Genomic DNA, 22350 nt, shown 5'->3' on the forward strand with positions numbered 1-22350 from the left:
GCCTGCGCGGGCCGAGGCTTCGCGACCATCCCGAGCAGTGAGCTACGTGTCGGGGGGGTCAGGTGCCTCGGCCCGGAGAGGGGCGGTCCCGCGGGCCGCACAGCAGGCCAGGGACGTGGGTTCGAGCCCCTGCCTTGCTCGGCGCCGCTCACAGCTGGCAGAAGAGGCCACACTGTGCCTCGCGGGAGCCCAGCAGCAAAGCCGGGGCCGTGGGACACCCTCGCTCCCAAGCACGAACCCTGGGCATGGGCCTGGGCTTCACCCCCTGCAGCCGCGCCCGGCGGGGTCCTGAGTGCGCTGCGCTCCCCGCAGGAGGGAGCGTCGAGGACCGCCTGGCTGCTGGAAGAGAGGCAGGGCCAGCGAGAAAGGCGGGGCCTGCACCATGGCGTGTTCCTCAGGCGGTGGGGAGCCCCTGCAGGTTCTTGAGCAGAGGAGGAGCCCAGTGAGGCAAGCGGATTTCTGGTCATGGTTGACTCTGTGAAGAAACTGGGTCACAGATGAGGCAATTGGGTCTGGGTGGGTTCAGGAAAGTGCCTGGGAGGAGAGAGGGTGCAGACAGGCCTAGTCAGCAGCAGCCCACAGCAGAGGCTGTGCCCTCCGTCCAGCAGCCCCAGGAAGGGGGTCTAGGGTTCTCAGAGACCAGGCAAGGGCCATATCTGCCACTGTCCTGAGACCTGGGACAGCCTTCAGAAGGTGGGCAGAGTGGAAAGGCTGGGCAGCAGCCGCCTCAAGAGGGCCTGTTGGAGAGGTGACTTGGCCTAGAGGGACGGAGGGAGGAGGCTCCTGTGGTCACCCAGGCAAGGGAACCTGGGCCCAGCTGGTGGGGTGGTAGGGCTGCCAGGAGGGGACCATGAGAAGGTAAATCCAGGTCCCTGATCCGAGGCCCAGGGAGAAGAGCAGTGAGCAAGGATGCCAGGCCTTGGACTGCTGCTGGACCTCCAAGGGTCAGAACAGCACTTTGGCAGCTTCTGGGGCAGTGGGAATTGCAGGGAAGGGTCCGCTACCCTGGGTCCCCCCTCCTGCCCTTGCCCATGGTCAGCCAGCCCCTCCAGAAGCAGCAGGCAGCTTCTGTGCAGCCCGGGGCCCTGCCTTACCCAGGGAGCCAACAGAGGCTGGCTTTGCAGAAGAATGCTGCAGGGCAGGGGCGGCCGGGCTTTTGAGGCTGACCCCACTCTCCCTGCCTCTATGTCCTCTGTGCAGGCTGCAGCCTGGGAAGCCAGCACCCTACTGGACGCAGGGCAACCCAGACAGGCGCTGGGCTACTGCTCACTGTCTGTCCTGGCCGGTGGCAGCAGTGCCTATCACCTGCGTCTACGGGCCACCTGCCTGGCCGAGCTGCAGGAGTTTGGCCGGGCCCTCAGGGACCTGGACCATGTGCTCCAGGAGACTCTGGGGGACAGTGACCTCCCAAAGCGGGCAGAGGACTTCTGCTGTCAGGGTCGCCTGCTGCTGAGCCTGGGAGACGAGGCAGCAGCCGCAGGGGCCTTTGTCCAGGCCCTGAAGCTAGCACCCACTTTGGCCCGGAACAGCCTGCGTAAGCAGCCAGGCCGGGCCCCCACTGCACACATGTTCCTCCTTCGTGGGCGGTGCTGCCTGGAAGAGCAGCGTCACACGGAGGCCTGGACGGCAGCTGAGAGTGGCCTCCTGGTGGACCCCGACCACCGTGGCCTGAAGAGACTGAAGGCCAGAATCCAGAGGGAGGCATCCTCAGGCTGCTGGCTCCAGTGACTGGGCCCAACCCCCTCCCAGCCCTAATCACGGGCCCACCCTAGCACCTGCACCCAATGTCCAGGCCCAGGAGTGCACCCAGCTCCCCAAATCGGGGAGGTACCCGCCTTGCCCTCCCCACACCCCCTTCCTAGTCCTCCCCACACCCTCCTTCCCAGCCCTCCCCACACCCCACTTCCCAGCCCTCCCCACACCCCTTTCTCAACCCTCCCTACATCCCGCTTCCAACCCTCCCCACATCCCGCTTCCCAACCCTCCCCAAATCCCCCTTCCCAGCCCCCCCCCATCCCCTTCCCAGACCTCCCCACACCCCAATTCCCAGCCCTCCCCACACCCCCTTCCCAGCCCTCCCCACATCCCCTTCCCAGCCCTCCCCACACCCCCTTCCCAGCCCTCCCCACATCCCCTTCCCAGACCTCCCCGCACTCTTTTTCCCTACCCCAGCATGAGTCAGTGTTGGACAGCCAGCCTCACACCTTTTTGCCTTGGGAAGGAAAGGGGACAGCTTCCTACTTACATGAAGGACCATCCTAGAAGCTTCACAGTCCCTTCTACCACCAGCAACCTCATCCCAGAAGTTGGGGCCCTCTTGGCCCACACCTGGGGCTCAGACCTTGAAGAAGCAGCCGTAGGTCTTGTCCCTGGTCTGGGATCCTACAGGTTGGACAGGATTGAGGCCAGACCCCTGGGGCCTTGGGGGAGATGGTACAGCCCCAGAAGCCCCTCCTTGGCTGTGAAGCTGCATTTTGCTTGGACCCTGGCCTGAGCCTGGGGCCGGCTTCCAGTAGAGCCTGGACCTTCCCCAGAGACAGAGCTCCCAAATGGGCCCAGCCAGCCCACACCCCAAGCTGACCTTTCAGGGTGCTTTTCATGGGGGTCCTTCATCGAGAACCCAGGAGGGGGTAAAGTCCCTCCCTCCTCCACAGGCCCCTCCCTTCCAAGCAGAGGCACCACCGAGGGGCCCTGATGAGCACAGTCCCCAGGCTCCCACCAGACTCGTCTCCCAAAGCTGCTGGAAGATATCGGTGCTTCCACAGAGTGAGAGAACAGCTGGTTCCTATACGTGGGTTAAATGTCCCCAGGCCTTGCAGCTGCCAGTGAGCTCGGGGACTTCTGGGTGGGGCAGAGGCCTTTGCCTTTGCCCATCACTGTGAGTGTCACAGACTGAGGCCTCAGCCCAGGGCTTTCTCTCGTGGCCATGGGTGAGAGACATGCTGGGCAGGCTGGCTTGGTGCAAAGCGTGCCCCCGAGCCTTGCCTGATTTCAGCCTAGGGAGACAAGGCCACCACCCCCGTCCTGGCTTCTCTCTCCTCCTGGGCACTTGCATTTGTCCCTTTTCTGTCCCCTTCTCTGCCATTTCCTTTCATGGTCTTGCACCCACAGACGGACCCCCTGCCACTCCGCCCACTTGGCTTCTGGGATCATCTGACGAACCCTGGTCCAGGGGCTTAGGCAGGGAGGGGCCCTATTCCTCGCCCTGCATGGAAGCAGGGCCCCCAGGCAGCAGGTGCAGGGCTGGGTGGGGTTGGAAGCTCCCCTCCTCCTCAGGCCCCACCCGCTTCTCAACCCCCATGCACCTTCATCAGCTGGCACCGCCTATGGGTCTCTGGCCACAGGGGTCTGGGTAAAGGGTCAGTGCCTCCCATCTAGGGGATGGGCAGCCCACAGTGGGAGAGGGCCCCGACGGGGACCTTCAGCCCCGCTCCTCGCCTTCCCCACTTGGAATCTTCACACAGTCCCCCTCTTCCGAGCGAGGTTCCCCAGTGCAGGCACCAGGTCGATCCGTCTTCTGCCTACCAGCTCCCCATCCGCCCTTCTGTCTCTGTCTTCACCTGTGTGCTCAAGGACTCAACAAACACCTGTCAACAGCCCAAGAGCTAAGTTCAGGGACACGCGAGTTTCTTGGGTCAGGTGGGCGAGTCGGCACAGGGGCAGAGGCAAGGGCTGGTGCAGAGAGCCTGGTCACAGCAGAAGGGCCTGCCCCAATGTCGGGGCCGGGTGGAAGCAGTGGGGAGGCGTCCCCCAGGGCTGCCCTTCCCTACCACGTTCCCTGCTCCTACCGTCCTCCTTGCCTGGAATGTCCTGCCCCATCCGTCCGTGCAAGGCTGAGTGTAGATACCAGCCCCACTGAGGCTCCTCCAGGGCCTCGGGACCACTGTGTGTCTCCCCTACCAGGGGGCTGCCCCCTCCTCCACCAGCTCACATAGCAGGTAGCTCTCATCAGCCTTTGCCTGGCCTGCCTCTTTGCTGGGCTCTGAATGTCTGTGTCCCTCCCAACTTTATGTGTTGCAATCCTAACCCCCAAGGTGATGGTGTCAGAAGTGGGGCCTTTGGGAGGTGATGGGGTGGAACCTCATGAGTGGGATTAGTGTCCTTATAAAAGAGACCCCAGAGTTCTCCCGAGCCCCTCCACCATGTGGAGACCCAGCGAGAAGCTGTCCGTGAACCAGGAAGGGACCTTCACCAGAGAGTGAGCTGGCGCCTTCATCTTGGGCTTCCAGCCTCCAGAACTGTGAGAAATAAGCGTCTGTTGATGAACCACCTGTCTCTGCTATTCTGTTGGGGCAGTCCAGACAGACAAAGACACGCCCATTTCCCCGGCCCACCACCTCTGCCCTGAGCACAGTGGGTGAGTCTCGGTTCCCCTTAGCCATCCCTGCTGGGGTCCAGCCCTGGCTTTGCCTAAGGGAGTTGCTCCAGGACTGAGCAGACACCCACAACCCACAGTCCTTAAGGCGTGGACGCACTCATCCCCGAAGCCTGGATGTCCTGCCAGAAGGGGCATGTCCACAGCTGCTCTGGGCCCTGACGTTCCAGGAGCTCATGCTGTCTGCAGATCCACCGCTTCCCTGGGCAGCCCCCAGCCTGCCTTTTCTTCAGTGCTCAGCTGGAGGTGGAGAGAAATCAGGCTGGGACGGAGGGTGGCCCTTGCTTTGCACGATTCCTGCCTCAACGTTACACTGGGGATGTTCCGGCATCTCCCTTTCATTAACTGTAGACTGCCAGCAAATCCAGATTTAATTCAACCAAGTAAACTGGTAGAGTCATTTCTGGCAGCTAATGTGAGCTAGCTTATTAAATTGAGAATCTCTAGTAAGTGTACCTGCATCAATAAAGCCAAGCCGCTTCAGCTGCGTTAGTACCCTACCCTCCGTTCCCACACAGTTCCCAGGTCTCTGCGTGTGAATTTGTGACATCTTACAAGCATTTTGGTATGAAAGTGGTTCCCTCTTGAGTCCGACTTTGTACTTGACCCTTCCCCTCCCTGGTTGCACACTGAGGTCCTAGAGGCAGCAGGGTGGCTGTGGCAGTTAAATAGAATGAACATCGTTTCTAGGCACTTGGCCAAGTAAGCTTATCGCAGAGTTTTCAAGCAGAACAAAAAAAATACATAAAGGCTACTCTCAGACCCTGGAGGACAAGCTGCTTCCCCTGGGAGGAGAGGCTCAGAGAACTGGGGGTTCACAATTCTCAGCTTCGTCTGAGCCCAACCAGCCATTCCCATTCCAAGCTTCAGCATCCAGTTCCTTCCCACTCGGTGCCCAAGTTCCAGTGGTGAGGCTGTGAATGCGAGCCACACAGCAATCACACAACTGAGCGTTAAACTGTGCATCTGAGTTTTAGCAGCAGCAGCCCCAAGGCTTTAAGGAACAAGGGACTCTTTTCCATGGCCATGGCAGTCCTGATTCTCTGGCTATGACTTAAACTGAGTTTAGAGACCTGAGCATGTGGTTCCTTCTTGTTAGCGCTGCTGGACACTCAGGGGACCCCCACAGCCCTCGTGGTTGTGGTCATCCTCATGGCCATGACAGCTTCATGCAGCAGTACCTGGGCTCCTGAGGCCCTCAGTTCTGCTGGTGCCTCATGGCCAGCGTGGGGGATGGCTTGGTTAACTGTGAAGCCCCTCTACACTGTGGCCAACAGCCTCCCCTTCCCACTGGCCAGGAGACGGGCCTGCAGCCCAGCCCAAGCAACAACCACACTAACCTAACCCCCAGACCCCACCTTTTGATAGTGACAGGAGGCAGAGAAATCCTAGGCAGACAGGGACAGGTTCCTGGTGGAATGCCACCTCCAAACCAAAGACAGTTTAAAGCCTGAAAGCCAAGCTACAAATTAAATCCTCAGCCCAGGTTGAGAACCTGTCTTCCCATTTGGCTGCTTTCCTCTGACTGATCCCCACCCTTCACCTGTTTTATATGTACCTACCTTTTCCTAATTGGTTTTCTACACTGGCGTGCCCACCTTTGAGTGGTGCCTTTGTTTAAGCCTTTTTTTGCATAATCACAAGCCAATCATCATACACTCCCCCAGTCTGAGCCCATAAAAGCCCCGGACCCAGCCACACTAGGAGAGAAACCACCCGACTTCAGGTCGAGAACCACCCCTGCATTCCCTGTCTGCTGAGAGCTGTTCTGTCTCTCAATAAAATTCTTCTCTGCCCTTCTCACACTTCGATTGGCAGCATCTCCTCATTCTTCTTGGACACGGGACAAGAACTTGGGAACTGCCATACATGGTACAAGCTATAATACAAGTGGGCTGGGACATGCCCAGCCCAGCCACAGGCTGAGCTGGTGCACAAGCCAGGTGTGGCCCAGGCAGGCCGAGTGGACAGGCCACCTCCTGCAGCAGGTAACGTGGCCAAGCAAGGCGTGGGCGGGGGCATCACCAGCCAGAGATATCTGGCTGGCAAAGTGACCAAAGAGGTACCTGGCTGTGTCACTTTGAGGGCCTGTCCCTGGGGACCCCCTCCTAGTATGAATTTATGTATTAGTTGGAGTCTACTTGGGAGATGGAAACCACAACAGTGATTCTAACAGCATGAATTCAATGTGCAGAATTGTTCATTAGTTCCGGGTAAAAACAGCTCTAGAGGATCATGGAGGTTGCAACCACAAAATTCAGACAGGTGACCTGGCCAGTGACCCTGGTGACAATGGTCACCTGCCACACAGCCTCTCAGCTCAGGTGGTCACACTCCTCTGCCCCTTCCCCCTTCCTCTCCCAGGTGAATCTTGACCACACCTGTGCCATTCTCTCTTGTTCAACTCTGCGATAAATCTAAAAAAAAAAAACCCTTTTTAGGAGAGTGAAAGGAAAATAAATCTTGGGGCCCGAAAATCACTAAGCTAAAGGGAAAAGTCAAGCTGGGAACTGCTTAGCGCAAGCCTACCTCCCATTCCATTCAAAGTCATTCCCTTGCTCCCTGAGATAGATGCATCTCTGACTGCCTTCTTTGGAAAGGCTCATCCGAAACTCAAGAGTGTAACTCCATGTTACATATGTTGATTGATGTCTCATGTCTCCCTAAAATGTACGAAACCAAGGTGTGCTCTGACCACCTTGGACACATGTCGTCAGGACCTCCTGAGGCTGTGGCACAGGCGTGCGTCCTTAATTTTGGCAAAATAAACTTCCCAAATTGACTGAGACCTGTCTCCGATTTTTGTAGTTCACAAGTGAGGGGGCAGAGGCTCCAGCTACGGGGGATGGGCTGGTGGCTCAATGACTCAGATTCTGGGGCAGCGGGACCACCGGGCCCCTTCCCTCCTGTCCTGGATACCCAGGGCCTGACTTCAGGAGGCAGCTGGCAAGAAAGGTGGGGACCCCAGAGGCCCGGCAGTCGTCCCAGCACCCTGTGTGCCTCAGAAATGCTGGTGAGCCTCTTCCGACCTGTGCGTCTTCTCTAAGTGGGGCTCCTCATTCCTGCCCAGAGCGTAGCTGGGCAGACTTGGGGGAGAGGCCCTGCTCCCAATGGGCAGAGGAAATGCCTGTTGGGCATGTCTGGGCTGCACCAGAGCACAGGACCTGCCACCAGTAGCCCAGCCTGAGAGTGTGGGGGAGTCATAGGCAAGTGTCTCCAGGGCCTGAGGGCAGCCCCCACGGCAGGGTGGACACAGCAACCTAGGTGAGGGCAGCCACACAGCAGTGTGGACAAAGGCTAGTGCCCTTGAGGCACACCCTGGCCCCAGGGCTGCTACAGGAAGCACTTCCCTGACCCCCGTCCCACCTGACTCCTTGGACCCCTGAGCCAGGGCTTCTCTCTGGATCTCCACATCCCACAAGCTACCCCGAGAGGAGGACAGGCAGGGAACATCCATTTTTCCCCAATCTCCCTAGGAAATGGGATTAATGTCCACCTCCGGGGTGCTGGGCTCTGGCTATGCAGGTGTCTTGAGGGGACTATCTATGCAGGTATTTGTGGGTGATGGTCTGTACGAGTGTCTGGGGAGATGGTCTGTGTGGGTGTCTGAGAGGATGGTCTGTGTGGGTGTCTGAGAGGATGGTCTGTGTGGGTGTTTGGGTGGATGATCTGTGTGGGTGTTTGGGGGGATGGTCTGTGTGGGTGTCTGGGGGGATGGTCTGTGTGGGTGTCTGAGAGGATGGTCTGTGTGGGTGTTTGGGTGGATGATCTGTGTGGGTGTTTGGGGGGATGGTCTGTGTGGGTGTCTGGGGGGATGGTCTATGTGGGTGTCTGAGAGGATGATCTGTGTGGGTGTTTGGGTGGATGATCTGTGTGGGTGTTTGGGGGGATGGTCTGTGTGGGTATCTGGGGGGATGGTCTGTGTGGGTGTCTGAGAGGATGGTCTGTGTGGGTGTCTGGGGGGATGGTCTGTGTGTGTGTGTCTGGGGGGACGGTCTGTCTGGGTGTCGGGGGGACGGTCTGTCTGGGTGTCTGGGGGGACGGTCTGTGCAGGTGTTTGGGGGGATGGTCTGTGCGGGTGTTTGGGGGATGGTCTGTGTGGGTGTTTGGGGGACAGTCTGTGTGGGTGTTTGGGAGGATGGTCTGTGTGGGTGTTTGGGGGGACGGCCTGTGCGGGTGTTTGGGGGATGGTCTGTGTGGGTGTCTCGGGGGAGAGTCATCTGTGTAGGTGTTTTGGGGATCTGGGTTTGCATTGCCCTGGGCACGTGCAAGTCTGTGAGTGTCCAGTGACTGGGGTAGGTCTAGGGTCTGCAGCCTCCTTGGCCTGTAACCTCTTTTCCCAGTTTCTCTTGTCTGGCAGGTGCCAGGCTAGGATCCGAGCCTCCTGCTGTCACCTAGAAGCAGGGAGAACCCGGGAATAAGGGGTCCCAAGTTTGGCAGCCCAGGTCACCAGGTGGTCTTGGGCCAGGCTGGGGGCTGCTGGGCTGGGCAGGCCTCAGGCTGGGGAAGGAGGAGCATGCACATGGCCAGCCTTGAGGGGTTCAGAGTCCAGGGAGCCCCTGCTGAGAACAGGCCAGACTCCTGCGTCTGTTTCTCCCTCTGTGGCTTTGTACCTTAGAGACCAGAACACTGTGACATCCAGAAAGGGCCTGCTGGCACCAGGGCTGTCAGGCAGGTGGGCTTCGAAGGGCTCTGGCCTCTCCCCAGGGCAGGAGCCTCCAGCCAGGCTGGACCCTGGCCCACTCCCAGCTCCCCAGAAAGGGTGGTCCCAGCTTCTTGCTTGGCTGGCCTTGACGTTGTTCCCATTTGGGCCAGCAGCCCAGGCAGCCTGAGGCCAGACTGCAGCTCCTGGACTGGTTGCGGGGCTGGATGGCAGGGGGCTGCCAGGACAGCCAGCAGGCGCCAGGGAGAGACCTCCCCGGCTCAGGGTGGTGTCTGGGATCTGATCCCAGCCTGGCTGCAGCTCAAAGCCTTTCTCCTCCCAGGGCCTGGCCAACCTAAAGGGCCATAGACAAAGCTTCCAACAGCACCCAGTGTGGGCGATCTGGCCGGGGCGGCCGTGAGGCGCGGTTTGCCATGGGACCCCGAGCTCTGTGGCCCAGCCCCGCCCAGATGCCCTGACACGTCCCCAAGGCCCTGGCAGGGGGACTCGTTCCGGGGATTCGGACCCAGAAGCTAGGAACCTCATCAGGCCTGGAGAATCAGAAAGAGCCTGCTCTGCCCAGAACCCCCGTCCGCAAGCAGGGCTGGGTGCAGGGCTCACACTCTGATCACTGAGGACCCCCCACAAGCCACACAGCTCTCTGCCAGCGCCAGCTCCCCGGCCAGGGCTGCCCGCCCTCTGTAGCTCGAGGTCTGAACCTCACAGGTTTTCTGTAGGCAACGGGAAGCAGCTAAGCCCAGGCTAGTTTCTCTGCATGGGACCCTCCTGGCAGCCGGCACCCACCCCCTTCAGGACCACCCCTTCCCTTTGCACCTTGGCAAGGTCCCCAGAACCCACCATCCTCCTTGGAGATTGCAGAGAAAGAACACCGAGAGTGAGGCCTTTGCAACCCCCTCACTGGGTGGTTAGGGGCAGAGCAGAGCATGTGGAGTGGGAGAAGGGCCTGGCCTTCCTCTCAGCAGCCCCTGGGGCCCCTTTGGACTGAAAGGTCAAGAGACAGAAGCAAGGAAGGAGAGCGGCTTGGGAGGCAGGGGCCAGAGACCCTGAGAAGGGCACCCATGAGGCAGGGCAGCCCGGGTGCCAAGAAGCTGCCTTTGGCCCCTCCCCCCCACAACACTCCCAGTGGAACCTCCTGACTCTGAGGCAGGAGTCACCGCCTCCAGGGAGCCCACGCCTGCATCACAAAGGAGGCTCGGAAGCCTGCAGGCAGCCTCAACCCAGCCCCAAGCCATTGCTCTCCCATCCCAGTCCCTGGAAATCCACCCACTTGGCCCAGCTCACCCTAACGCCAAGCCATTGGGACCCAGTCACCAGGGGCCTGATTGTGGGTGACGGCCACTCCTGAGTGAACAAAGGTGAGTTGTGCTGAAGGAGGTGCCCGGCCTGCTTTCCTGGGCCTTGAAACCCTCTCCAAGCTCCCAGCCCGTTTCTCACGAGGCTGGATGGGGTGTCCTGTGTGTCATCTCGCCTGTGCCAAGGCAGGCAGCCCCCTCTGGCATATGGTTTATCTTGCCCAAAGGACCCGCTGTCCCCTATCCATAGTAACCTGGAAAGGCCAATAGTGTCCCCAGGGAGCCGCAGTGCCTTCGCCTCAGCAGACACTCCACACCTGCCCCGGGTACTCGGCTCAATTTGAAGGTGTTTATTTGGTGTGTGCCTCTGGGGCACATGGAGCCATCTGTGGACGCCTGCAGGACAGAATGAACTCAGGATGCAAGAGCAGATACATTAATTCTGATCAAAGTAAGAAGTTCGCAGAAGCCGAGCTCAGACTTGTCCAAATGATTGATCCATTCATTCATCATTCATTCATTCACTCAACAGATGTTGACCGAGGTCTCTGGGGTGGGGTTGCCAGTCTAGTTGAAGCGGCCCCCACAGAGGGAGCCCCTACCCATGGAGCTGATGTTCTCAGGGGGCTGAAGAAGTAGCGAAGGGATGTGGAGGTGGAGCCAGGAGTCCCTGGAGAGACACAGAGCAGAGGAGGGGATGAGGCTCCCCAAGTTGAACCCAAGACCAGGCCAAGGGAGGCCCCACTGGGAAGGGGACCTTGGCAGGAATCTGGGGGACCACCTGAGTGGGTGGGGAGGGTCAGGGGAGAAAGCCGGGGGGGGGCCTGCCTGAGGGGAGGGGGAGGGCATAGTGAGAGGGGGAGGAGGGCCAGACAGGGTCCTGACATCAGCGCAAGGCCTGGCTCTTCCCCCAAGGGTTTGGCTACCAGGGGGCCAGGGAGTGATGACCTCTAACTCTAGTTACAGGCCCCTGGGCCCTGTGGTGGGGATCAGTGGGGGAGACAGACCCCTCAGGGGAGGTGATGGGGCCTGGAACAGGCAGTGAGTGGCAGGAATGAGAAAGGGTCCAACTGAGATGGGTTTGGAGGCTGAGGACTGGCACGGGGCGTGGAGGCAGGCAAGGGAGGCAGATGACTCCAAATTTCAGTTTCAGCCACTGGCAGGACAGAGGTGTCTAGGGGCACAGCAGAGGCCGTCAAAGGAAGCATCTGCATGAACTCCGTGGTTCACAGGGCCAGGGACTGAGAGAGGTGGTTGAGGGGACAGGAAGGAAGGAGCAAGGGACCTGGAGGAGCGGAGCAAGGTCCAGGTCCCGGTCCCAGCTCCTCACACAGCCAGAGGTCAGGGAGCCCTGGAAGAGTCGCCGAAATGGGCTGGCCATGCCACCTTTGCAGGGTGTTGCCCAGACAGGCTAAGGGGTGTCTAGAATCCCTCAGGGAGTCAGGGACAGAACTCAGGCAAGGCCCACAGAAGGGCGTGGGTGGGGTACAGGGGGGTGGAAGCACATTTAGCCAGGTGCTGGCAGTCTCAGCAGCCAGTCCCTGACCCTCCCGCAGGCAGGACTGGGCCTGGTTTCCTTTTGCTGCTCCTCCATTATCCGCCCTGCCTGGTACAGGGTTAGGCCTGGGGCTCAGCACAGCAGGTGTGTGATTGTGTGTGGTGACTGAAAGTGCTGGAAGCACAAAGTACCCGTCCGCTTCTCCAGGGCCAGGCAGCTTCCTAGCAGGGCTCTGAGTGCCGGCGAAGGATGTGCATATCCATGCATCTGCTCACATATGTGCACACTCACACACACACACATGCACAGCCACACACCAGAGCACACACACGCACGTGCATATCCACACACAATCATGCACATGCACACACGAGAGCACACGCCTGCACGTGCACACTCACACACAGAGACACACATGAACACGAGAGAGTACACGCACATACGTGCATATCCACACAATCATGGACATGCATGCATGAGTGTACACGCACACACGTGCATACTCACGCAGTCACTTGCACACACAAAAGCACATGCACACACGTGCACACACACATGCACAGACGAGAGTACACACACATGCCTATCCACGCACACCATCATGCACACACACACACGAGAGCACACACACACATGCACACAGTCACACACATGCACACACGAGAGTACCCGCACACATGAGAGCACACGCATGCACACACATGCACACAGAGCACATGCACACGTTCACACTCATGTACAGTCATGCACATGCACACACCAGAACACGTGCACATGTGGTGCAGTCATACACCAGAACATATGCACACATGCACACACACAGTCATACATATGCACACGCCCAACCACATGCACACACTCATTTGCACATATGTGTACACTCAGGTTCACACTCACACACATGCATACTCACATGCACACTGGAGCATGCAGACTTGGGAGCCTCCTGAATACGTGTCCTGTGCCCCCAACCCTTCCTGCCTAACTCCCTGTCCTGCCTACAGCAGCTGCCTGTCCCCAGCCATGTGTTTTCAAGTGCTACCCACTGCCCGGCTGGCTCCAGGTGGTGTCCCCTCCATAGTAACAAGGTCAGGGGACGACCAGAGCTGCACACCAGCCAGGTGGCTGCCAGGGCTGACACTCAAGGCTGCCTGGCCCTGCAGGTCCCTTCCTGGCCCATGTAGTCACTGCCTGTGTGGGTACCTACTGCTCTGGTCTCGCCCATCACTGGCTTCTGGGCTCCAACAGGAAAGGTGGGCTGGGAGCCTAGAAGCCCAAGTGGCCTCCCGGACAGCGTCCCTGACCTAGCGCTCAGACCCACAGCTCCAAGACCCCCAGCATGAGCAGTCCAGGTGGGCACCACTGCAGAGGAGCTGAGCCTCCTGGGTTCAGCTTGGGACCCCAAGCTGGGAGCATCCCAGTCCTAGAACCTCCATGCACTCAGAGACTCTGGCCCGGGGTAGTGTGGAAAGTCCCGGGACCCAGTCACCCAGGGTTGTGGGCTTGGAGAGGGAGACGGGAACAGAGTGTTCCAAAGGCACCCAGCGCCCGCTCCCTGCCAGCATCTGGCCCTTCTAGCCTCGGCCGGGCTCGGGGAGCTCCACGCCCCTCTCCCCTGCCCTGGGCCTGCAGGTTCCTCCGCGTTGCTCTCCCGTCCAGAGCCCTGCTGATGGGGAAGTCCGAAGGCCCCGTGGGGATGATGGAGAGCGCCGGCCATGCCGGGCAGAAGCGCCCGGGGTTCCTGGAGGGGGGGCTGCTGCTGCTGCTGCTGCTGGTGACCGCTGCCCTGGTGACCTTGGGTGTCCTCTACGCCGACCGCAGAGGTGAGTGCGGGTGCCCCGCCCCCGCCTGTCCCCGTGCCCGCTCTCTGCGCTCGGCCCGCTGCACCTGCTACAGGGTCCGCCTGCCCCCAGCCCGAGCCCGCCCGTCAGATGGGGCAGGCGGGTCTGCGCTGGGCACCCAGGGTCTCCCGGGGCCGAGCTACGGACTCAGAGGCAGTGGGAGGGACACTGACTTGCAGGGAGCCCGCGGCCCCTTCCAGAAAGCTCTGCCCCGGCCCGGACTCGCGCACGCTGCGGCTGCATCTCCGCACCCGCGCGCCCCCGCCTCCTCAGCAGCCGCGGAACTCCGGGCCGTGGGGGGCACAGACCCGGCCCCCGCCCCTCCGCCCGCCCACTCCTTGCCTGGCCGCACAGCCCAGGCTAGGGACCACCGGCCTCCGTGTCCCTCCCGCCGGCCGGGCTCACCTGGCTGCCTCCCTCCGCCGCTGCCATCCTGCGGAGAGACCTGAGGGTCCTGCCGCCCCCGGCCCGCTCAAGGCCGGGTCAGGTCAGGGGACCACGGCGGGAGGAGGCCAGGCTGGGGTCCCACAGAAACAGAGGCGTGACCACGGCTCCTCGCTGGGACCTCGGGCTGTCCCAGGAACACCGGCCCCGCCTCCACACCGGTCCCTCTCTTGCTCTCCCCCTCGGGTCATGGCCTCCCAGGCACCAGCAGACCTGGGTACCTTCCAGCCACCCCTGCCAGCCCCTCCGCAGGCACAGCCCTGGTCCCTCTGAGCCGGGGCAGCGTGCACACATCCGGGAGCAATGCTCACCCCCGGGGCAGGTGCACAGGGCGCTCCCACGGTGGCAGGTACCAGGCTCAGAGCTCACGGCGGACCTCGCACCCCAGGTCCAACAACCGGTCCCCCAAGCCTGTGTTACTAGAATGTCCTCTCATGTCTGGAGCTCTCCACACTGCCTGGGACCACCCCTCCACCCCTGCGGGAGGCTGTGTCTGTGAAGCAGAAGGGGGAGCTGCCTGTGGATGTGCAGGGCGTCCCGACCTGGGACTGCCTGGAGGGGCCCCTATGCAGGGTGACTGCTGCCCAGACCGTCGCCCCTGGTCCTCTAGGGTCTTCCCCTGGGACAGAGGGGCCCTGCGACCTCCATGGGCCCTGGGCAGTGGGGGAGGGAAAGGCTCACTCACCCTGAAGAGCCCAGAGCCCAAGGAAAGCTCTGTTCAGAGCCTGCAGGGCTCAAAACACCTGCTTTCTAGGCTTTCCTAAAACAGGGTTGACCCCTCACACACCCCCAGCTGTGGGGAAGGAAGGGGCCTTTCTCTTCTTCTGGGTCATGCCAAGAGGCCTGAGCCCACCCCTCCTGGAGAGACCCTCCCTGCCCAGCCCGGTGCCTTGGGAGTGCCCCACAGTACCATGGATCTCAGCAAAGCCTGCATCTACCCGCTCCAGTGTGGAAACGGGCCCTGGCTCCAGGGCGGCAGAGCCCTCTGTTCCCCCGTCAAGACCCCTGTGCCCCCACAGGGATGACCCCACAGCTGACCTTGGCCTCAGTCCAGGATTGTTTCTGGAAGGTTTTCTAAGCAGTTATCATTTATTTCTATGTATTTTCTCATTTCCATTATGACTTTTTCATTGATTTATAAGTCATTTAGAAATTTTTTTTAATTTCCAGACATGAGTTTTTAGTTACTTTTTTAAAATTATTGATTTCTAACTTAATTGTATTGTCAGAAACCACAGTTTATGCCATTATTTATGTGGTTCTTTCTTTGATATTTGCTTTGCTTTGGAGCTAACACTTGACCAATTTTGTAAAAAACCCTGCACGCTGTGAATCAGGCTCAGTCACCGAACGCTGAGTGACAGTGTCTAATACATCCACTAGATCAATCAAGTCTTCTACATATTGGCTTTTTTTCCATTCTCTTGATCTCAAAAGAATGAAAGATTTTGAAAGATCGGGAGAACGATTTCTTAAAATCATGTACTGAAGTGTACGTGTTAAATCTTGCACTAAAGAATCACCCTTCTTGTAGTTACATCAAATCTTACCTAATTTACCTATTTAAGGTTATGTTACTATGTGAATGCAAATTTAGGTCTGAATTATAAAATTAGTTTCATAAATTCAATAAATGTTATAGTAAGATACACATATGAAGTTAATGTATCTTTCACTGCATGTAACGGTGTAGTCTCCCTTTCTGTCTTAACAAGGCTTTTTGCCTGAAATCCTGTTGCGCCAGACATGAGTGTTAGCTGCTCATTAGCATTTGCTTTGTCTATTTTTCCCGTGTTTTTTCTTTGAAACTTTTCATCTCCTTAGCTTTAGATGTGTCCCTTTCAATCGTGTGTGGCTGGATTGGGGCTTTGTCTATCTTTTAATTGGAGGATTTTGTTGGTTCATAATTACCAGGATGACTAAAATGTATGTTTTTCCTGTTGTTTCTTTTCTGCAGCTCACGCTTTTTTTCTCTCTTTTCTTGCCTTGTTTTGGATCAACCTAATATTTCCTCTATTTTCCCTCAACTAACTGGGAAGTTTTATATTTCTATCTTTTTGACAGTTATCTTCGATTTTTAATTATTTTTAAAGTTATAAACTTTCTTTTATAAAATCAAATGTTTTTACAAAAATGACAGTGAGAAATACAGTCTCATGTCCGTCCCAGAATTCTACTCCTCTCAAGCAACTGTATTCATTTTCTAGGACAGGGGTTGGCAAACTGTGGCCCGTAGACCAAATCTAGCCCCTTGCTTGTTTTTGTAGATAAAGTTTTATTGGAACACAGTCAGACCCATTCGTTTATGGGTTTATCTACGGCTACTTTCCTGCTAGGACAGCAAAGTTGAAGAGGTGAGATGGAGCATGTATGTGGCCCACAAAGCCTCAAATATTTACATCTGGCTTTTTACAGAAAGTCCAACCCCCAGACCAGAGTGCCCCCTCATGTGTATAAACCTGGTCCTTGAACACTTCTCTCTTTATCATACAGTTTAGATCATGAGGAGGCATTATCGGATTATGGTTAGCACCCAGGCTCACAGTGTTTGACCACTCTGATCGCTTCATCCACATACCTCTTCCCCAAATTTCTTTGTCACCAGTTTTCCAAACATGCTTCTTCTAAGCCCTTGACCATCCAGCCAAACCATTGGCTAAAGCCCATGAATCAGTACATAATCGCACAGCTGGCCATTGCTCCTTCCAAGCAAATTGCACAGTGAGGTACGCTGCTTGAAGTTCTGCCCACTGGGAAGACCACTTCACCACTGTCCTTCAGGGATGTCCTGGAAAGGGGCTGGAGGGCTGCAGCTGTCCACTGTCAGGTGTACCTGCATATCATGCAGAACCATCTGGGAACCAGGGCCTAGTCTTCTCTTCCTCTGTCAACTGGTCATAGGGAACTCCCCATGAGGCCATCGGTGCAGGCTGGCGAGAGAAGGCGGGGTGCAGGAGTGGAGACCATGGGCATTGGAGCCACTTCCTCAGATAACTTACTTGTGCCTTCAGGACCTGTCAAGCCCAATCACGTTTATACCACTTCCATTTGATGATGGAGTGCTGCTGTGCATGAGCCACTTTATGGTTACGTGGGTCAGAAAGCCCCCAGTTCATGATAGACAATTCAGGTCACAGGGTGACTTGATGACCCATAGTCAAATCTTCCGTTTCCACCAAAACCCAGTAACAGGCCAAGAGCTGTCTCTCAAAAGGAAAGTGGTTATCTGCAGAAGACGGCAGGGCCCTGCTCCAAAATCCTAGAGGCCTCCGCTGTGTTTCACCTAGAGGGGCCTGCCAGAGGCTCCAAACAGCATCCCTATCTGCCACTGACACCTCAAGCGCCATTGGATCTGCTGGGTCATACGGCCCAAGTGGCAGAGCAGCTTGCACAGCAGCCTGGACCTGTTGCAGAGCCTTCTGTTCTGGACCCCACTCAAAACTGGCAGCATTTTGGGTCACTCGATAAATGGGCTGGAGTAACATACCCAAATGAGGAATGTGCTGCCTCCAAAATCCAAATAGGCCCATTAGGTCTGAGACATCTTGTCTCAGATGAAACTTTAGGTTCAGAATTTTGAGTTAATGCCAGAATGAGTTCAAACTTTGGGGGACTATTGGGAAGGCATGATTGGTTGCAAAATATGAGAAGGATATGAGGTTTGGGAGGGGCCAGGGGCAGAATGATATGGTTTGTCTCTGTATCCCCACCCAAATCTCATGTCAAATTGTAATCCCCATGTGTCAGGGGAGAAGCCTGGTGAGATGTGATTAGACCATGGGGGTAGATTTCCATCTTGCAGTTCTCATGATAGTGAGTTCTCACGAGATCTGGTTGTTCAAAAGTGTGCAGCTCCTCCCCCTTCACGCTCTCTCTCTCCTGCTCCACCATGGTGAGACGTGCTTGCTTCCCCCTTGCCTTCTGCCATGATTGTAAGCTTTCCGAGGCCTCCTAGCCACGCTTCCTATACAGCCTAAGGAACTGGGAGTCAATGAAACCTCTTTTCTTCATAAATTACCCAGTTTCAGGCAGTTCTTTCTATCAGTATGAGAATGGACGAATACAAGTAGAGACTGAGATTAAAAGCATTTGCGCTAGACCCGGAACACACTGTTAAGAACGTAAGAGCTATTGCTGTCATTAGTAATATTGTGTATTATCGGCAACATCATCACAATACGCTGCTGTGGGAGGGTCTGAGATACTTCTTTGCAGACTCCGATATTTGTCAAAACATAAAATCAGGAGCCTCATGAACAGTGTTTAAATTTTTACATAATAATACTTTGCACCATTTTGGTCTTTTTAAAATGGTATATGCAGGAGGGTTTCCTAATGTACAGAATTAGGCACACCCCGTCCGTCAGCACGTGAGTGTAAGGGATTGAATTCCTCTGGTTAGGAGTTAGCTGGCTGGGGGTTCTACTGCTGTTGTTACCCTCAGTGCACCTCAGACTCACGTTTCTCCAGCAATGATCTCCTGTTCCCTGTGCTTAGAGAAGTCAGCCCGGGGACGAGATGGTTCTCTCCTCTTGTCTGCTCCAGCCTTGGCCTTCAGCAGCCTGGATGCCCATGACACAGAGGGCGTCCTCCCCATGCCCTGGTCCTTCTGAGAGTGGTGGGTTGTTGTTGCTGGTCAGTAATAGGCTCAGGCTGGAGGTGGGGTCTCTCTGGTGCCATGGCCCAGTCTCAGGCTTAGGCAGGCCTGGTATACCTGGGGCTGGGGGTGTGCCTCTTGGCATCCCTACCCCATTCCCATGTCAACCAAGCTTTGCCCTGTGCCTGAGTTGCCCACCCTTCCTCTAGCATCAGGAGACCACTGCTTGATGTCAGTCTAGGATTCTGGGTCCACAAGGATCTCCTGCCCTTCCATGGGCGGAGGATTTTTACTCCTGACCCTCCTACGGAACAGGGGATTTGCCTGGTCCCTGGGCATAAGAGGGGTTCCACCTGCCTCAGTGATTTAAAGCTTTTGCTCCCTGCCAGACGAGCATAGTTTCATGCCTCAGCCAAAGCAGGTCCCTGCCTCCATCTCTGGGCCACCAAGGGAGGCTCTCTCCAGCCTTCTGAGACCCGCCCCAGTCTTTCTCATAGGCATCTGGGAAAGGCCATGGACAGAACGTGGAGTAAGTGAAAACCTCTTTGTGGTGGAGGCTCCCAGCTGCTCCAAACTCATGTAGCAGCCCACACTTGGCCTGTAAGAATGTGTGAAAAATTTTAGCTGATTTATTCTGAGCCACTCGGAACATCTCTTACTCTCAGGTCTTGGCTAAAGTGAAATAATTTACACATCCAGCCTTTCCTTGGGGGTCCTTGTCACTTGGAAATTGTTTCCCTTATTGTCTTTGACCTCGGGTCTTGGATGGGCTCCAAAAAGTTGTGCTTTTTGTAGATTATTTGGCTTTTTCTTGTACAGAAGGAAATGATATTCAATTGAAGCTTTTGATGTCCTAGGCAAAAAACAGAACTTCTCTACCTTAAATTTGTATGTGCATATTGAACTTAAATATCAAACTAATCAATATCTCCATTATTTCTTCCAAACAATACAAGCATTTAGAACAGTTTAACTCTTCACACCACTACCCACCCTGTTCACATTATTGTTGTTAAGAGCTTGGTTTGGTTTCTTTTTTTTTTTTTTTTTTTTAAGATGGAGTCTTGCTCTGTTAGTCTGGAGTGCAGTGGCGTGATCTCGGCTCACTGCAACCTCCACCTCCTGGGTTCCAGGGAGTCTCCTGCCTCAGCCTCCTGAGTAGCTGGACTACAGATGCCCATCATCATGCCCAGCTAATTTTTTGTATTTTTAATAGAGACAGGATTTCACCATGTTGGCCAGGATGATCTTGATCTCTTGACCTCGTGATTCACCCACCTTGGCCTCCAAAGTGCTGGGATTACAGGTGTGAGCCAACACGCCTGGCCTTTTTCTTTTTTTTTTTTTTTGAGATGGAGTTTCACTCTTTCACCCAGGCTGGAGTGAAGTGACGCTATTTTGGCTCACTGCAACCTCCGCCCCCCAGATTCAAGCGATTCTCCTGCCTCAGCCTCCCGAGTAGCTGGGATTACTGGGGCCCACCACCACCCCCAAATAATTTTTGTATTTTGGATGGGATTTTGCCATGTTGGCCAGACTGGTCTCGAACTCCTGACCTCAGGTGATACACCCACCTTGGCTTCCCAAAGTGCTGAGATGGCAGATGTGAGCTACCGTGCCCAGCCGAGAATTTGGTTTCTATCTTACATTTTACCTACTACAGATCAGCCACATTACTATTTAATATGGTCAATGTTAACTCAGATCTTCCCCTATCCTCATGAATTCCGTTACGCATCTTTCTTCTTACATCTTGGGCAGTTCTTATTAATAATTTTTTCTTCTTTCTGAAATACATACTTCGGAGTCTCTTACTCAAAGTGTGGTCCACAGACCAGTGGTGTCAGCCATCGCCCGGGAGCCTGTTAGAAATGCAGAAACTCAAGGTCCAACCAAGGCTGCAGGACCAGTGTTGGTATTTCAGCAAGACCCCCAGCTGATTCATCTGCACATTCACGTTTGGGAAGCACTGGTTTAAAACAGTGTTGACCAAATTTGCTTGATAATCGGAATCACCTGGGGAAATTGTTACAAATCCAGATGTTGGGCCCTCCCTCAGTTTGCCTGGGCCACAGTCACAAAATGCTTAGGTGGCTTAAAAACAGAAATGTATCTTCTCATAGTTCTGGGGGCTGTGAAGTCCAAGATCTAGATGCCAACTGAATCAGACCCTCTTGTCAATGAAAAGAGTCAAACTCTGTAAAACATTTGCGGAGATTTATTGTGAGCCAAATATGAGTGACCAATGGTCCGTAACACAGCCCCAGGGGGTCCTGAGAACATGTGCCCTAGGTGTTTAGACTGCTTTGGATTTATACATTGTAGGGAGACATAAGACATACATCAATACATGTAAGCTATGGCTGGGCACGGTGGCTCACACCTGTAATCCCAGTGCTTTGGGAGGCCGAGGCAGGCGGATCACCTGAGGTCAGGAGCTTGAGACCAGCATGACCAACATGAGAAACCCCATCTCTACTAAAAATACAAAATTAGCCAGGCCTGATGGTGGGTGCCTGTAATCCCAGCTACTTGGGAAGCTGAGGCAGGAGAATCACTTGAACCCAGGAGGCGGAGGTTGCAGTGAGTGGAGATCGTGCCATTGCACCCCAGCCTGGGCAACATGAGTGAAACTCCATCTCCAATACAAAACAAAAAAAATGTACATTGGTTCAGTCCAGAAAGGTGGAACAACTCCAAGTAGGGGCTTCCAGGTCACAGGTAGATTCAAAGGTTTTCTGACTGCAGTAGGCTGGAAGAATTTATCTAAAGACTTGGAACCAGTAGAAGGGAATGTCTGGGTTAAAATAAGGGGTTGTGGAGACCAAGATCCTTACTACATAGGTGAAGCCTCCAGGTAGCAAGCTTTGGAGAAAATAGATTGTAGTTCTTATCGGACTTAGTCTGTTCTCTCAGTCTTAAAGTCTCTGGTTTTGTTTGTTTTTGAGACAGGACCTCATTCTGTCACTCAGGCTGGAGGGCAGTGGTACAATCACAGCTCACTGCAGCCTCGACCTCCTGGGCTCAAGTGATCCTCCCACTCCCACCTCGGCCTCCCAAGTAGCTGGGACCACAGGCACATGCCACCACACCTGGCTAGGTTTTTCTATTTTTTGTAGAGATGGGTCTCACTGTGTTGCCCCGGCTGGTCTCGAACTCCTGGGCTCAAGCAGTCCTCCCACCTCAGCCTCCCAACGTGCTGGGATTATAGGTGTGAGCCACCACGCCTGGCGTGTCTCTGATTTAAGATGAATGCTGGTCAGCTGTGCCTGAATTCCAAAGGGAAGAGGGTATAATGGGGCATGTCCAACCCCCACTTCCCAGGATGGCTGAACTCATTTTTCAGGTTAACTTTGGAATGCCCTTGGCCAAAGGGAGGGTCCACCAGTCACTTGGAAAGCTTAGTTTATTTTTGGTTCACACCCACAGGCCACATGCTTTTTTTTATTATTTTTATTTTATTGTTTAAAAATGTTTTCCCACTTCAATAAGCTGGTCTACCAAATGGCCACCTTCTTATTGTGTCCTCACATGGTGGAGAGAGACAGTGAGCTCTGTCATTTCTTCCTCCTCTTATAAGGGCACCAGCCTTACTGGGTTATGCCCCCCACTGGCCCTGCCCATTGAGCTAATTTTAAAC

At 55.8% G+C, this 22350-nt stretch overlaps 2 protein-coding genes across 2 annotated transcripts in view; both read left to right on the top strand.

Moving 5' to 3' along the window:
- TTC34 (tetratricopeptide repeat domain 34) overlaps window positions 1-1930 on the top strand; it is a 35681-nt gene extending 33751 nt beyond the window's left edge. The window contains exon 8 of the mRNA XM_033228632.1: window positions 1201-1930. Within this exon, the coding sequence (XP_033084523.1) occupies window positions 1201-1728 (528 nt within the window). The 3' untranslated portion in view covers window positions 1729-1930. The remainder of the gene's footprint in view (window positions 1-1200) is intronic.
- Window positions 1931-10198: 8268 nt separating this feature from the next.
- Window positions 10199-22350, top strand: part of MMEL1 (membrane metalloendopeptidase like 1) — a 41354-nt gene continuing 29202 nt past the window's right edge. Inside the window, 2 exon segments of the mRNA XM_033228634.1 lie at window positions 10199-10393; window positions 13461-13651. Of these exon segments, the coding sequence (XP_033084525.1) occupies window positions 13498-13651 (154 nt within the window). The 5' untranslated portion in view covers window positions 10199-10393; window positions 13461-13497.

Source organism: Trachypithecus francoisi, unplaced genomic scaffold (assembly GCF_009764315.1).
Source record: "Trachypithecus francoisi isolate TF-2019V2 unplaced genomic scaffold, Tfra_2.0 Lachesis_group12, whole genome shotgun sequence".
NCBI classification, from domain to species: domain Eukaryota; kingdom Metazoa; phylum Chordata; class Mammalia; order Primates; family Cercopithecidae; genus Trachypithecus; species Trachypithecus francoisi.